This window comes from Bubalus bubalis, chromosome 2 (genome assembly GCF_019923935.1).
Source record: "Bubalus bubalis isolate 160015118507 breed Murrah chromosome 2, NDDB_SH_1, whole genome shotgun sequence".
Taxonomy (NCBI): domain Eukaryota; kingdom Metazoa; phylum Chordata; class Mammalia; order Artiodactyla; family Bovidae; genus Bubalus; species Bubalus bubalis.
The window spans coordinates 83,601,063-83,618,229 of NC_059158.1; the positions used below are offsets into that span (position 1 = coordinate 83,601,063).

The 17,167-nt window shown below is 36.7% G+C and overlaps 1 protein-coding gene across 10 annotated transcripts in view; it reads left to right on the forward strand.

Moving 5' to 3' along the window:
• Nucleotides 1–17,167, forward strand: part of COBLL1 (cordon-bleu WH2 repeat protein like 1) — a 166,833-nt gene that overhangs the window by 95,875 nt on the left and 53,791 nt on the right. For all 10 annotated transcript variants that reach the window (XM_044934556.1, XM_044934558.1, XM_044934545.2 and 7 more), the window contains 2 exons: nt 2,612–2,800; nt 16,433–16,634. In XM_044934556.1, the coding sequence (XP_044790491.1) occupies nt 2,612–2,800; nt 16,433–16,634 (391 nt within the window). The remainder of the gene's footprint in view (nt 1–2,611; nt 2,801–16,432; nt 16,635–17,167) is intronic.

The window sequence follows — 17,167 nt, forward strand, 5'->3', positions numbered from 1 at the left end:
TTCTTCATATAGATTTTTCAAAATCCTTGTTGTATTTACTATAATAATTTTTAAAATTTATTTTTGTTGCTACTGTAAAAGAAGTTTTCTCTTTCATTATACTCTGACTGGGTTTTGCTTATGTTTACATAGGCTATTGATGTTGGCATGCTCACTTCGTGCCAAGCCACCTTGCTGAATTCTCTTATTTATAAAAACTTTTTCATTGATTCACTGATTTCTCCTCTCCTTTGGCTTCTCTATGGAATTTTACCAAACTCTTCATGTTTGAGAAGTACCACTTTCTTTCATGGTTCGATTTGCTTTTCCCTGCTAAAATATCAATTATTTCTTGTCTTTTCCTGTGAGTTTCTATTCATTCCCCAAACTCAACTCATGTTTCCCATCTGTCAAACATTTCTGGATTGCTACACAGGTTTCTCTTCCTATAAGCTTCAGCTGTATCATCTGCATACCTGTACTAGAAGAGTCATCAAACTTTACTCTAATTTTGCAGGTATCTATCAGTCCTTTTTGGGGTAGGAGAACTGGTCTGGCTGTCGCAGTCTTTACATCCCCAGTGTTTAGCTGAATCTGCTACATGATTGTCAGTTACAGGATAAATGTTTGTTGAATAGATGAGCAGTCAAATTTAATAGATTAAAAAGCATTTGGAAATTGGATAAAGTTATTCTTCATAGAAATTTTATAAACTTGTTATATTTACTGAAATACTTCCAAAAAATTCATTTTTATCACTATTGTAGAAGAAATATTTTCTAAAGTGTAATATAACTTTGCAAGTATACTCCTAAAAATTAAAGTTCTATTATTTTAGAAAATTAATGTAGGAACCTTGTTTCTGTTTTTACATGATGCTGAGCATACAACGGTGCTTAGATTTGTGAGACATTAAGTTTTGAAAATACTGAATGACTGGATGTTACATATTTACTTACAGAGAAGCCCTTTTATCTTTATGGTTTTTATTTTTCCCTAGGAATGGAAAGAGGGAGAAATTAAAATTTGTATTTTTCTGAATAGAAAGCAGAAGTATTTTTTCTTTCAGAATCAGCCTGGGGATGGGAAAGAATAGGTGAAGGAAATTAAGAGATTTGTTGTTTAGTTGCTAAGTCATGTCTGACTCTTTTGAGACCACATGGATGGTAGCCCTCCAGGCTCCACTGTTCATAGGATTCCCTACTCAGGAATACTGGAGTGGGTTGCCATTTCCTTCTCCAGGGAGTAGTCCCTGACTCAGGGATTGATCCCACTTCTGCTTGGCAGGTGGATTCTTTACCACTGAGCCACCAGGGATGTCCATAATTAAGAAGTACAAATCTCCAATTTTAAATAAGCCACAGGGATATAAGATATATTAATAGCACAAAAAATATTATCAGTAATATTGTAATAACTTTGTATGGGGACAGATGGTTACTAGGCTTAGGATCATTTCATAACATATGCAAATGTCAAATCACTATGTAGTACCCCTGATACAACGTAATGTTATATGTCGACTATAATTCAATAAAGGAAAAAGGAACATTTTCAAAAGCTCTAATTTGCAGTACTTAGAAAATATGTGTATGTACTTACTGATAGTTACATGATGTTTATTTCCATGTCTCATTTTTTTCAACCCCTTGAATCATTGAATTGGTCTTATGCAGAATGTCTACTACTATTTCTGTTATAAATCAGTTAAGGGGTTGTCCTGGTAAGTGACACTGAAACATATTTATTAGAATATTTGTAACATTTTTTTATTTTTAGGGCTTCCCTGGTGGCTCAATTGGTAAAGACTTCACCTGCAGTGCTAGAGACCCAAGTTCCATCCCTGGGTCAGGAAGACCCCCTGGAGAAGGAAATGGCAACCCACTCCAGTATTCTTGCTTGGAAAATTCCATATAATTTAACAAATAACCAATTGCAGTTCACTGTTCATTAGTAAGTCCAGTGGGAAATACAGCATACTTCTTTCTTACAAGGAGTAATAATTGTAGGCAGAGAGATGAAATTTTCCAGGGGGGGGAAATGGAAAAAAAAAAAGTTACATTTGTGTACTTTGTTGTATGTGCCATGTAGGATATGTGCCACCTCATATTGATGGAGGGGGTGGGAGGATGGCGGTTGCAGCTAGATTTAGTAGCATAGGTAGAGTTTAATCTGGATAAAGATGCAGAATACACTACATTAGAAAAAAGCAGAATGAAATACATGAAAGCAAGAGCTACTAGGAGGTATGGGAATGAGATATTAGGACAGTAAGAATTTTATAATTTGTTCCATCAAACAAAATGCAATACTTTTGCCTGCTGTAGTGAACACACACTAATTGAATTTAATGAAGGCCAATATCACATTTCTTTGTTATCCTGTTTGTTTGTATTGTCAAGTAATGCAAGCATATTGTTGAAAACAAATATACTGATTTTTAAAAAGTCAAAATTTTTTTAAAATTTAATTCTACCATCTCTAGTAAGCTAACAGTTGTAATATTTTAGTGCATTTTTCCTGGATGTGAAAAAGCATACACACATTTTGTGTTTTTATTAAATGAGATCGCATTAGCAAGTTATTTTTAAAACATGTATACTTTATTCTTTGTGTTTTGTTTTTGTTTTAGGAGAAAACCAAAAGCCAAGGCACCGCTTCCTCCAGCTGAGACCAAATGCCTTGATGCCTCTTCAGTTGATGATTCTGTAGAATCTTCTGCTTTTATCATGGATCAGAAAGAGAACATGACAGATAAAGACATTGAACTCTTGGTGGTTCTACCTGGAGATATTATCAAATCTACTACTGTTAATGGCAGGTACAGTGGAGTGAATGAAACATCAGGATTTCCTTTCTTCTGTAATTGAAACCCTCTGTTTGGACTTCTTTTTTCTTTGCCAGATACGTTATTCAGCACTCAGTTTAGTTATCTTTAAAAAAAGAAGTAGATGATAAGAGGTATTAAAATTTTCCTGACAGTGCTTTGAATATCAAATGTATGGATTCCACAACCCTGGTGAAGTAACTCTTGAAATTTGGAACTATTTTACATTTTGTTAGTCATTTACTAAGTTTTTTTTTTTAATGGTCTTTTCCAGAAGAATAGTCATCAGTTTTATTGATTTTCTAAGTCAAACTTACAAAGGAAGCCAGAGATCCATAAGAAAACTCCTTCCCTTCGCTTCCAAATTATTCTTTCTTTTTTAAGTTGCTTCTCCAAATTTGACTTGCAGAAGCTGTGTTAGCTACTCTTAAAAGGTACTCTCTTATTTATCCAAACAGATAAATCTGTCTTTAAAACTAGCAGGATTTTTTACATCATTGAATGATTTAATGAATTTATTAAAATGTAGATAAATTTAATAGAAACAGAAAATTAAACTTTAACCCAGGAGGAAGGGAATATGTGATTTAGCAGACTGATATTTTTAATACCTGAATAAAAACTGGAAAAATGGAATGCAGCCAAGTGTAATTTTCCATTTCATTTTGAAAAGGAAAGTTACATGAGTTGTATCCTTGGTCTTGTTCCACCTTTCACCTTTACCTGTTTGTTATCAGGGGTGTTGTTTTAGAAACTGAAGCTATTTTGACCTTTAGTTGCATGTGTATGTATATATATTTGTTTGTAGAATGAAAGAATAAGTAAGTAATCGATTGGGTATTGCATTTTTATAATGTGGTTTTATCTAGAAGAAATTCATTCATGATACCTTACTTTGGAGATTTATCCTTATGTACAACTTTATGAATTATTGAAAGTACGTGAAGATAGAAAAGTTCAGCATTAGCAGACAATACATAGTATTGCATATTAAATTCTTATTAAATTCAAGGAAGTTGCACTTTGCCATTTGTTTTGTATTGAAAACAGTTTTGGAGATGACACATTGAATCATGTGTTAGAGGTTGGGAACCCTGTGACTGACCTTGGTGGGCTTCCACCTCTTCTGGGTGAAGGAGGCATCTTGTGAGTTAGAGACAATGGTCATTGTATCATCTTTAACCCTTGAGATCACACCATTACCCTGGTTTGAAAATAATGATGATAATGGATGTGGCTCGGGTAATGTAAAGGCAATTCCTCTTATGTTCCCTGGATTCAAGGTAATTTTTTTAAGTCAGTTATTTTTCCTAGTTCTTCACTAATGCTGACGGATAACAGTGTTTTCATCAATACTCAGAATTTCTTCTTGAATGTACCACTCACCTGTTTATATTGCCATCTTCCCTACTATTAGCCCTCTGGGTTCTTTAGATTTTTTTTTTTTTTTTTTAACCTCAATGATTTTAGTATTAGAATCACAGGTTTCCTTTCTATCCTGTAACCCACTGTAATTACTTCAGATTTTCCCACCTGCTACACCAAGCTAACTTCCTTCTGTTTCCTTAACTCTGGAAAACTGTGTCCATAGTCTACTTCCCCTGTCCAGCTGGACAGTGGTATCTTATTACTGTTTCAAAAGTGAGATCTTTGGGTTTCCGCTTTGACACAGTTTTTTTGAATCTAGCTTATCCACTTTTTAAATTGGAGTTGTTCTTCATCCTCCTTAAGTCTAATTGATGACTTCTCTTCCGATTGCTGCATGTTTTTTTCATATTTGACTTGAATTCTTCATCGGTCATTTCTACTACATTTGTACTTACAAGGACCCTAGATTTTCTGCACCCTTTTGACCTTCTAGCCTGTTTGCCTTCCAGGTTCCTAAACTGGAGTAATTTTCCATCAGTCAGCTTTTTGTTTCTGGGCTGCCAACTATTGTTGAATTGCTTCAGTTTTCTTATCTATAAAAATGTTTTATAACTGAATTGTTTTTGGGATTAAATGAAATACTATCAGTGCCTGGCACATAGTGGCCTCCTCCATTTTCTATTGAGGACTGTTTTCCTTAACCTTGGGCTGTCTCCATTCATTCTCCACCCTCAGGGTAATCTGACTAAAACACCCCTCTGTTCGTGGCACTCCCTATGATAAAAGACTGCGGGAATGGCAATTCAGCACCAAAGTGAGGAAGTCCAAGCTACCAAGCCTGGACATGAGGTGCCTTGCCTAACTTCTTCTCTGAAGTTAGGCAGGCTTTCCTTCACTACTCCCCTCTGAATAGCTTCAGCTTTAGCCACACGACTCTTTTTTTCTACAGATACTCTGCTTTTTCCACTCTCACATTTTTTTTTGAAAGCCTTTCCATCTTGAGTACCATACCAGCCACATTTATCCAGTTAATATAGTTCAAGTGACACTTTTTATATAAAGGCTCCCTGATCTCCCAAGAAAGAACTGTTTACCTCTAACTTCCAAACTCTTCTGACACTGGATACCATTGATAGTTATCATACATTATCTCAGGCTGTAATTTGTATGTGTGTCTTATCTTCTTAAACAAACCAAAACATCCATGCAAGCCTCATGACTTTTCTTCGTAGTCTTTATCATAGTTTCTTTTTTCTTTCTTTCTTTTTTTTCACAGTTTCTTGCAGTATAGTAGACATTTAGTAAATTCAGATGTTGTCTCCTTAAATCTTACGTGCTGATGGAGTAGCAACTTAAATGATGTGTCTTGAATAGGCATTTGGATGGGCCTCAGTAGCTTTCCCAGAATCTCTTAAATATTTTCTCAGATAGACAGCAAGGCAAGAATGCCCCAAATTCTGATTGCTTTTTAAATTTTGTTTGGGGCTGAAAAACTTTTCTGAGAGTAGAATTTGTTTTATATCAGTATTTTTATGGGGGAGTTTGATTTTAGAATTTGTTCCTAATAGTTTTATCACTCAGGAATGACTCGTTGAAAACACTATGACTAATTTTTTTTATATTAATTCTTTATGATTAAAAGTGATTGTGGAATTCTGAATATTTCAGGAGTATGATTCTGGATATCTAGGAGTGATTCCAAATATTTTAGAGGGCAGATCAGGCTATCTTGAGTGTGATTTGGGATATTTTGAAGGTTGCAGCAATTGCTGGCTCATTGTTTAAAAAAAAAAACACAATGTTTAACAATAACAAGAAAAACAAAAATGTAATTCTAGAAAAAAATTCTATTTTTGAAAAATGTTAGCTACCTAATATACAGAGCCATGGTATAGATAAATTAAATTTCTTCCTGGCTTTGTTACCATAAGTGGAATAAGACAATTTTCAACAAAATGATACAGGGATTTAATGGAAGAGTATACTATGGAAGAGTATTTTAATTCAGTTAAGTAGTTTAATTAAGGGCATAAAGTTTTCTTAGCAATTAATAAATCAAAGCTCCTATGTCACTATGAAGGAGCTCTCTAATATCTTTAATATTTTGAGGCCATTTTTCTTAATTTGTCTAAGTATTCTTTGTATTGTATATTTCAATGGTGTTGCTTATATATATTTCCTTTGAAGACTAATGTCAATATGAGCCTGAAATAAATATTTAGAAACTTATGCTTCATTTAACTTTTCAGGAAAATTGTGCTTCTCAAAATGTATGCTTGGGGAGGTTCTTCAGAAAGTTCCCCTCTGTTCTCATACAGCGCATGCAGAGGTATGCTCAAAGGCCCATTTTTGAGGATGTAACAGACAACATTATCTTAGAATACACTTGTTTGTACATTGATTTTTCACCGAAGAGCTTATTCATATTAGGGAACACAATAAAGTTGGAGATGGTAATAGACTTATGCTCAAGGGCAGACTAAAAACTTGTTATCCTGAATCAGGTTAGGAGCTATCTGTGCAGGCTTACCAGTCTTTTGGCATCAGAGCTTAGTGATACTGCCTCTTTAGTGACCAAAAGTCACCCAGTATCTGTCATCCTGCCTTTGTGATCCTTGGCTTACATCGAAGATAGCTGAGTGGCAGCATGAAAACTTTGGGCATTTCTGTTTGTCCTGTTATTACAGATGATTGGATTGAAGGAAGGAAGTACAGGTGTATGTGTGTATATATATATATGCATGCATACACACGTATATATATCTCTGTCTGTGTGTGTGTGCAGGTCAAGTAAACAGTCTTTTTCACCAGGCAAAGCAGCTCTGGGCCTTGCTAAAAGTGAGCATTAAAGAATATTGTTGTTAGAGGCAAGCTGTGTAGGGGCTAAGCTCCTCAGAAAATGCCACGCTATACGATAGCACATGTGGTGGTATCTACTATTGCTTGGGAAAAGTTAATTTTTAATGAAAATGAGCTTATAGGTTAAACTCGGATGGAAATATGCAGGTATGTTTGTACGTCTTTATAGTCAGGTGTCATTCTCATTGAATAAATATTTTTCCCTTTTTCTCTGGGGACATTTTAAAAGCAATTTTAATTTGGAAATTTAATAAAAGACTGATATTAACTCTCTTTGTTGGCCTACAGGGAGAGCACTCTATGTCTTAGCCTATTCTCTCTCCTATAATTTGTGTTGTTTTATGTCCTGAATACCATAAATAGGGATTTGTTTTGATATGAGCAAATCTTAGAATATCAGGGATGAAAACACAAATAAAGAAAGCATGGAACTTGAAGTTAGAAGTCTCAGGCTCTACAGTTTATTCCATAACTTGCTATGTGACCTCAAGCAAGTCACCTCATATGTCTGACCCTTGTGAGCAGAGTTTTGACTGGTACCCGCTGGGTCAGAGAACTAACTCAGGAGTGTTTTACGTGAACTGCAGTGCCACCTACTGGAAGAAAGTAGACTATAAAAAATAACATTTCACTGGATTAATGTGGGTCAGTTTTGCTTACCTCCCACATCTAAACCAGTAATACAGCAAGTGGTATGGATCTCAGAAGAACTTCAGAATTTCAGAATCATTCTTATATTTACTTAAAAATGTCAAATGACAGATGTGTAGTAAATACATTATATGATAGGGTGATAGATTTCAAAAACACACTGCTGAAAATCTGTTGCATGGCACAACCACATTGAGCTCCATTTGTTGTTCATGGCTTCTGGTCCCATCACTTCATGGCAGATAGATGGGGAAACAATGGAAGCAGTAAGAGGCTATTTTTTGGGCTCCAAAATCACTGCAAATGGTGACTGCAGCCATGAAATTAAAAGACGCTTGCTCCTTGGAAGAAAAGTTATGACCAACCTAGACAGCATATTAAAAAGCAGTGACATAACCAACAAAGGTCTGTCTAGTCAAAGCTATGGTTTTTCCAGTGGTCATGTATGGATGTGAGAATTGGACTATAAAGAAACCTGAGCGCCAAAGAGTTGATGCTTTTGAACTGTGGTGTTGGAGAAGACTCTTGAGAGTCCCTTGGACTGCAAGGAGATCTAACCAGTCCATCCTAAAGGAAATCAGTCCTGAATATTCATTGGGAGGACTGATTCTGAAGCTGAAACCCTAATACTTAGGCCACCTGATGCGAAGAACTGACTGATTGGTAAAGACCCTGATGCTGGGAAAGATTGAAGGCAGGAGGAGTAGGGGACGACAGGGGATGAGATGGTTGGATGGCATCACCAACTCGATGAACTTGAGTTTGAATAGGCTCTGGGAGTTGGTGAGGGACAGGGAAGCCTGGCGTGCAGCATTGACTCGTGTCCATTGAGTCAGTGATGCCATCCACAATTGTCTCATCCTCTATCACCCCCTTTTCCTCTTGCCCTTGATCTTTCCCAGCATCAGGGTCATTTACATTGAGCTCCATAAGAGAGCTCTAAATTTTGATTTAGATACTTATTCAACTACAGCTGCTAAATAAAAGTTGTAGTTTTAACTGTTAAATTGTTTAAGTGTAACAGCCCTCACGACTGAGGCAACTTAGCAGCAGCAGCAGCAGGATTTGGAAATTCACCTAGGTAGTTGTTGGAGCTGATCTGAAAGCTCTTTGGTGAATCCTGACTTTCATTTTACATACTTAAGTGGATCTTTAAAATCTCAAAGCAGAAGTCTTCTTTTATCTTGCAGGTAATAAAACTAGGACAAGATTACCCTTCATATGTACCATGAATGCAGGAAGGGTCATTGGAGGATTCCAGGGAGTTATTTAGCGATGCCATCAATCTTTGAAGTAAAACCGCAGTAGATAGCGGTTGCAAGCCATCTGCTCTGAGTCTTGCATGTGATCCTGAGGCTAAAGTGTAGCTGGATTAGGAGTCAGGACGTTTCCACTCTGACTGCAGCCAATTCTATTTATGCTGTTTGTAATCTGTTTATGTCACTTTTCTAACCACAGTTTCTTCATTCGTAAAGTGGAAGTAGCTTTTGCGGTGGTTGTGAACTCAAAGGAGATACTAGATATGAAATTAATACAAAGAATTGTTATTTCAAAATGGAGTGGGAAATCTCATAAGGATTTCTTCTGGTTCAAAGAAGAGTGTTTTTTTTAAGTTTTTTTTTTTTTTAATTCCCTCTCAAGAAAGTCATTTTTTTTACAAGATTAAAAAAAAATCTATAAATAATAGTGCAAAGCAGACTTTGTTCAATAATAAGCCAAAATTCAAAGTAATATGGTGATATAGAGGAGGAAAAGACAGTTTCTTGTTTGAATGAGGAAGTGGTGATCAAATTCAGCCAATCCTATTCAACATTCAGTTATTTGGCTTGGGTTTCAGGTGGACTGCTGGCACGTGCTCCCACCTTAGCAAATAGGAAAACAAGTGTCCTTACTATGGTGATCACGTGCTTAGACCTTTCAGCCAACGGCTGTTAGGTACATCAGCTTAGGATAATTACCATCAAACTAAAATTGTTGTTTTTGGTAGAAGTAACTTGGCATTCGGGTGGATAATTCTAAACTATCCTCAAGAGAGGATTTTGTTTTCTAGGGGAGCACTTTGTGACTAGTTAATCCTCAAAGCAGTCCCACTGTGTGCAGGGCCTGCTTAAAGTTAGTATCCTGCTTTTATTGTGTTACAGCTCCTTTAAGGTAGAACCAGATGGTCAGTAATTCCCACCCTCAGAATTGGCTAGGTCAGGGTCATCTATTCTGCACTTTTAGGGCCAAATGCTGAGCCTTTAATTAAATACTTCAAGCAGTCAAACTGATCTGAGGCTGATTTTGGAGGAAGTCTTCAGTTCAGTTCAGTTAATGCTTACACCCCACTTCTATGTTAAGTGTACTGTCTTTAGATGCAACAAGGCTACTAGTCAAGTTTGTTAATTAAAAAACAAAAATCAAAACCGCTTTCTTACCTCTGTGTTTTTTTTTTTTTAAGCATGTGAGTCTCCTTTTGACAGTTTCACCTTTTCATGCATCGGACACTGAATAGCCATCTCAAATGCATATTGTCTGCTGTATGTTTGAGCTCATAGATATTTAAGCAGAATTACCTAAGAGATAAGTAATCATTGGCTCCTATAAATTCCTCATTCAGTGACGCTGACCTGTGTTGTATTATGTCCTGGAAAGAAAGTCTGCTAAGAGGTGGACCTACTAGAGAGGAGTTCACATCTAGGTATAGTTAGTTCAGTTGTTCAGTCATGTCCGACTCTTTGCAACCTCATGAACCACAGCACACCAGGCCTCCCTGTCCATCACCAACTCCTGGAGTTCACTCAAATTCATGTCCATCGAGTCAGTGATGCCATCCACCTATCTCATCCTCTGTCGTCCCCTTCTGCTTCAGCCCCCAATCCCTCCCAGCATCAGGGTCTTTTCCAATGAGTCAACTCTTCACATCAGGTGGCCAAAGTATTGGAGTTTCAGCTTCAGCATCAGTCCTTCCAAAGAACACCCAGGACTGGTGTGTTCCAATGAACATCTTTAGGATGGACTGGTTGGATCTCCTTGTAGTCCAAGGGACTCTCAAGAGTCTTTTACAACACCACAGTTCAAAAGCATCAATTCCTTGGCACTCAGCTTTCTTCACAGTCCAACTCTCACATCCATACATGACCACAGGAAAAACCATAGCCTTGACTAGACGGATCTTTGTTGGCAAAGTAGTATCTCTGCTTTTGAATATGCTATCTAGATTGGTCATAACTTTCCTTCCAAGGAGTAAGCATCTTTTAATTTCATGGCTGCAATCACCATCTGCAGTGATTTTGGAGCCCCAAAAATAAAGTCTGATACTGTTTCCACTGTATCCCCATCTATTTCCCATTAAGTGATGGGACCAGATGCCATGATCTTAGCTTTCTGAATGTTGAGCTTTAAGCCAACTTTTCCACTCTCCCCTTTCACTTTCATCAAAAGGGTTTTTAGTTCCTCTTCACTTTCTGCCATAAGGGTGGTGTCATCTGCATATGTGAGGCTATTGATATTTCTCCTGGCAATCTTGATTCCAGTTTATGCTTCTTCCAGCCCAGCGTTTCTCATGATGTACTCTGCATAGAAGTTAAATAAGCAGGGTGACAATATACAGCCTTGACGTACTCCTTTTGCTATTTGGAACCAGTCTGTTGTTCCATGTCCAGTTCTAACTGTTGCTTCCTGACCTGCATACATATTTCTCAAGAGGCAGATCAGGTGGTCTGGTATTCCCATCTCTTTCAGAATTTTCCACAGTTTATTGTGATCCACACAGTCAAAGACTTTGACATAGTCAATAAAGCAGAAATAGATGTTTTTCTGGAACTCGCTTGCTTTTTCCATGATCCAGCGGATGTTGGCAATTTGATCTCTGGTTCCTCTGCCTTTTCTAAATCCAGCTTGAACATCTGGAAGTTCACGGTTCACGTATTGCTGAAGCTTGGCCCAGAGAATTTTGAGCATTACTTTACCAGCATGTGAGATGAGTGCAATTATGCAGTAGTTTGAGCATTCTTTGGCATTGCCTTTCTTTGAAGTTGAAATGAAAACTGACCTTTTCCAGTCCTGTGGCCACTGCCGAGTTTTCCAAATTTGCTGGCATACTGAGTGCAGCACTTTCACAGTATCATCTTTCAGGATTTGAAATAGCTCAACTGGAATTTCATCACCTCTACTAGCTTTGTTCGTAGTGATGCTTTCTAAGGCCCACTTGACTTCACATTCCAGTATGTCTGGCTCTAACTGAGTGATCACATCATTATGATCAGATCAGATCAGATCACTCAGTCGTGTCTGACTCTTTGTGACCCCATGAATCGCAGCACACCAGGCCTCCCTGTCCATCACAAACTCCCGGGGTTCACTCAGACACACGGCCATCGAGTCAGTGATGCCATCCAGCCATCTCATCCTCTGTCGTCCCCTTTTCCTCTTGCCCCCAATCCCTCCCAGCATCAGAGTCTTTTCCAATGAGTCAACTCTTCGCATGAGGTGGCCAAAGTACTGGAGTTTCAGCTTTAGCATCATTCCTTCCAAAGAACACCCAGGGCTGATCTCCTTCAGAATGGACTGGTTGGATCTCCTTGCAGTCCAAGGGACTCTCAAGAGTCTTCTCCAACACCACAGTTCAAAAGCATCAATTCTTCAGCACTCAGCCTTCTTCACAGTCCAACTCCTCACATCCATACATGACCACAGGAAAAAACATAGCCTTGACTAGGCGGACCTTTGTTGGCAAAGTAATGTCTCTGCTTTTGAATATGCTATCTAGATTGGTCATAACTTTCCTTCCAAGGAGTAAGCGTCTTTTAATTTCATGGCTGCAATCATCATCTGCAGTGATTTTGGAGCCCAGAAAAATAAAGTCTGACACTGTTTCCACTGTATCCCCATCTATTTCCCATGAAGTGATGGGACCAGATGCCATGATCTTCGTTTTCTGAATGTTGAGCTATAAGCCAACTTTTTCACTCTCCACTTTCACTTTCATCAAGAGGCTTTTGAGTTCCTCTTCACTTTCTGCCATAAGGGTGGTGTCATCTGCATATCTGAGGTTATTGATATTTCTCCCAGCAATCTTGAGTCCGCTTGTGTTTCTTCCAGCCCAGCGTTTCTCATGATGTACTCTGCATAGAAGTTAAATAAGCAGGATGACAATATACAGCCTTGACGTACTCCTTTTGCTATGTGGAACCAGTCTGTTGTTCCATGTCCAGTTCTAACTGTTGCTTCCTGACCTGCATACATATTTCTCAAGAGGCAGATCGGGTGGTCTGGTATTCCCATCTCTTTCAGAATTTTCCACAGTTTATTGTGATCCACACAGTCAAAGACTTTGACATAGTCAATAAAGCAGAAATAGATGTTTTTCTGGAACTCTCTTGCTTTTTCCATGATCCAGCAGATGTTGGCAATTTGATCTCTGGTTCCTCTGCCTTTTCTAAAACCAGCTTGAACATCAGGAAGTTCACGGTTCGCATATTGCTGAAGCCTGGCTTGGAGAATTTTGAGCATTACTTTACCAGCGTGTGAGATGAGTGCAATTATGCAGTAGTTTGAGCATTCTTTGGCATTGCCTTTCTTTGGGATTGCAATGAAAACTGACCTTTTCCAGTCTTGTGGCCACTGCTGAATTTGCAGGCAGTATCAAATCCCTGTGTATTTTTGTCTGTTACAGACTTACTGATCTTTTGATTTTATTATCTGCCCACAAATATCTTCTAGAGAGAATTGGCCTCTGGAATTAAGTAAAAGTTGAAGCTGTAATTATAGAATGAGAGAATAAGGTCATAAAGAAGATCTGTAACTTTTAGTTGCTTTTCCAAGAGTTGTTTATTAGAAAATATTTAGGCAGTGAATTCAAAGGTTCTAGTTACCATGCAACTTTTTTTGCTGTGAAATCTGGTATAGTGTGCAAATTATTAGGTGACCACTTTGACTAAAGGAATAAAATTTGCATATCACAGATAAAAATACAATAATTCATTAAGGCATATCAGAAGAGTTAGAGTGTCAAATTGTTCTTTAAAAAGTTTTTAAAGTATCCTTTTCCCTAATAGATAAAAAATGGTAGCATAAAAATAAGAGATTAATAAAAAAAACAAAACTTTATACTAATCACTGTTTTTGTTTTGTTAATGTTCAGTGTTTCTGGCAGAGATTCTCGACGGACTGTACATTTAACAAGTAAAAGATGTGAAGTGTAAAGTTTAGAGTTTTTAACATGTATTAACTGGCACATTTATATATAGAGAGAGAAAGGAAAATATAATCTGAACATAATACCATTTATTCATAGACTACAGTGGACATGTCTCCATTGAGTTGGCACTGAAAATTCTCTCCTCTTCCAGCTTATATGTAGAAGGATTTATAATTTATTGTAATTTATAATTATTTTGTATAAACATTTTGTATTTATAATTATATTGTATTTATTTAGACATTACCTAATCCTTTTTAACTTTATTTACTATCAGGGAAATAAGTACCATTTTCCAATCTAGAATTGGTATTTAGCATCAAATTGCTATCATAGAGTACTGTTACCAAAAAATAAACTTCAACAATACTATTATGCTAGTCTTTCTCTGTATAAAATTGAGTGTGTACTATCCAAAGCCAAAATCTGGGCAATTATAGAAAATTTATGTATGAACATACTAGGTAGCTCAAGAGAAGGAGATAAAACTCCTAAATATTACTGTACAAGCCTTTAATAAAGACATAGGAAACATATTTGGGGGACTGAAACATATTACAGAGAACTTTCTTATTTTTTTACTGAGGGACTTATTTTTTATTTATTCATTTTTCTTGGCATATATATAATGGGTACAACTAGTATGTGGGAGAGAGAAAAGTAAGTGCACCATTATGAAAAATGCCTCTTTATCCCATAACAAGTGGAATGGCCTAAGAATGGGCAACAACTGCAGAAGCTGAGGGTGAGGTAGGGAGCTGAACCCAGGGGATGGTTTGAAAATCTGTATAAAGTATTTGACCTCAGGACCACGGAATGTCAGACAACTAATTCTTCCCCAGCAGGATACTTCCTCTCTGGAAACGTTGAACCAGAGAGGCTACAGACCTGGGAATTCCACCTAGGAGACTTGAGGGTAGGTGCTTATGGGAACAGATGTACTAAATTAAAAATAGCATACTGAACAGTGAGGTTTTTTAGTCTCATTTCCCTGTCAAGTTTCTAAAAGACTGATAGCTGTTCATAATCTAGGCAAGAAATTGGAGAATTATTTTTTATTGATATTTATACTTACCTTTGGGGTGGGGGGAAGCTGGTCACCTGATTACCCTCAAGTGAAGCCCATCAACCTGTAAACCTCAGTTCACAAAAATAAGACTTTTAGACAGTATTTTATTGCCTCAGTCTTGAGTATGAGCTAACAGCTTAGGACCTCCAGACATTTGCAGAAAGCACATAACATAAAAGATTTTTTTGGTATGCTTTCCTCAAATGCTGACAATTAAGAAAGAGTTTGAGACCACACAATTCTGTTTATTTCTCTTGGTATATGTATAATGGGTACAACTTGTTTGTTGGAGAGAGAAGGGAGATGAAGTGAATGAAAAAAGCCTGTGTTAGCAGTTGGAATCTGTAGAAAGGGAAGCAAAAAATTAAATGTCTCTGAATCTCATGTCGAATTAGCAATTCCGTATAGAAATAGGTTCTGTATTACTATTAGTGTTCAACACTTAATCACTGTTTGAAATTTTATCATACATTTACTTGGTTATTTTTTCACTGTCTAGCACAAGAGTTCCTAAACTTTTTCTGTCAAGAGCCAGTTAGTAAAAAAGTATTAGGTTTGGGGGGCCCTACAGTCTCAGTCACATCTACTCAAATCTGTCATTATAACACAAAAATAGCCCTAGATATTATATAAACAAATAAGCTTCGCTGTGTGCCAATAAGCTTTTATTTACAAAAACAAGACTGTGGACCCACTTTGACCTGCAGACTGTAGCTTGCTGACATTTAGTCTAGTCCATCGGGCAGTGTTTTGGGTATATGAGAGAAGGTATGCCATAAAGTTGTACCCTGTTGCCAATGCCTAGGGATATTAAATGCTGTTTGAATGAATTGAAGAAGTCTGTATGACACTTTTCGTTAGGATTTTGTGGCCTTCCTCATGTAGATTCTATGCTTTCTAAAGACCAAAAGTGACAATACTGTATTCTTATCAGAACCAATTTATAAGCTAAAGATTGGTCATATTCCAAATGACATTGTAAAGGAGCATCTGCTAAGTTAAGTGACTGCTTTTGGGTAAAGAAGATCTTTTTCTTCTCCTGAAATCTATGATATGAAGACAATTTGGCAGATAAAATATACAGAATTTTTATTTTTATTTATTTTTTTAAATTTTATTTTATTTTTAAACTTTACATAATTGTATTAGTTTTGCCAAATATCTTAAACCAACACAAAGATCCAAGTTTTCTTCAATACTACTTAGAATTTTTAAACTATTATAATTTTGTCTGCTTAAATATAATATCTTGTACAGTATTCTGTAGGCTTGTTTTATCTGCTGAAGATAAGAAAAAGGAAAGTTAGTCACACAGTTGTGTCCAACTCTTTGTGATCCCATGGACTGTAGCCCAGCAGGTCCTCTGTCCATGAAATTCTCCCGGCAAGAGTACTGGAGTAGGTTGCCATTCCCCAGAGGCCCCATAAAAAATGCTTGAAACAATAAATTGAACAGGTAATGAAACTGTTCCATGATCAGCACTATTCTTGTTTTACAGTAAACCTATGATGGACTTGTTGATTTTCCTCTGTGCACAATATCACTTAAATCCATCAAGTCACACAATTGATCTGCTCTCAGCTGAAAAGAACCCCATTAAATTTAAGCCAAACACACCAATAGGAATGTTGGAGGTGGAGCAAGTAATTTTAAAGCCAAAAATTCTGGATAAGAAGAAACCTACACCTTTAATACCAGAGGTAAGATTTTCATAGTAGATTTTGACATAATACTAAGTTAATTTTTAAAATCATTCTTTGCAGCTCAGTGTAAATGAAATAAAATTTGCCTTTCCTGGTCTAATTTGGTGTAAGTATGGCTATCGTGTTTTCCTGGACCTTTTTTGCTTAGGATTCACTTGGTTGTTTATCCTTGGATTAACTAGGATTTGGGGAATACTTTAGATTTTAGATGTGCTAAAGTGATCTTTTTGACAGTATCAGAATCTGACAGTTATGAAAGATCTATATTTTGAGCTACTCTTTTAAGAAGTATTTTACATTTTTTTTAAAAGGCTTTAGAATTCTTTAATACAAATTCCTCTAAGAATTTAAAATAATTTTTTTTTACTTCTCTGTACGTGGCAAGTGGTGGTTGTAACTTTTTAACTTATAAATTATTGTTAATTTGAGCTGCATGATGGCTCAGTTTTCTGTAATGTATGAATTTTAAGCAAAAATGTTTTACCATAGTGATAATATCATTCATCAGTTCTCCTTTATAAAATTGTTCT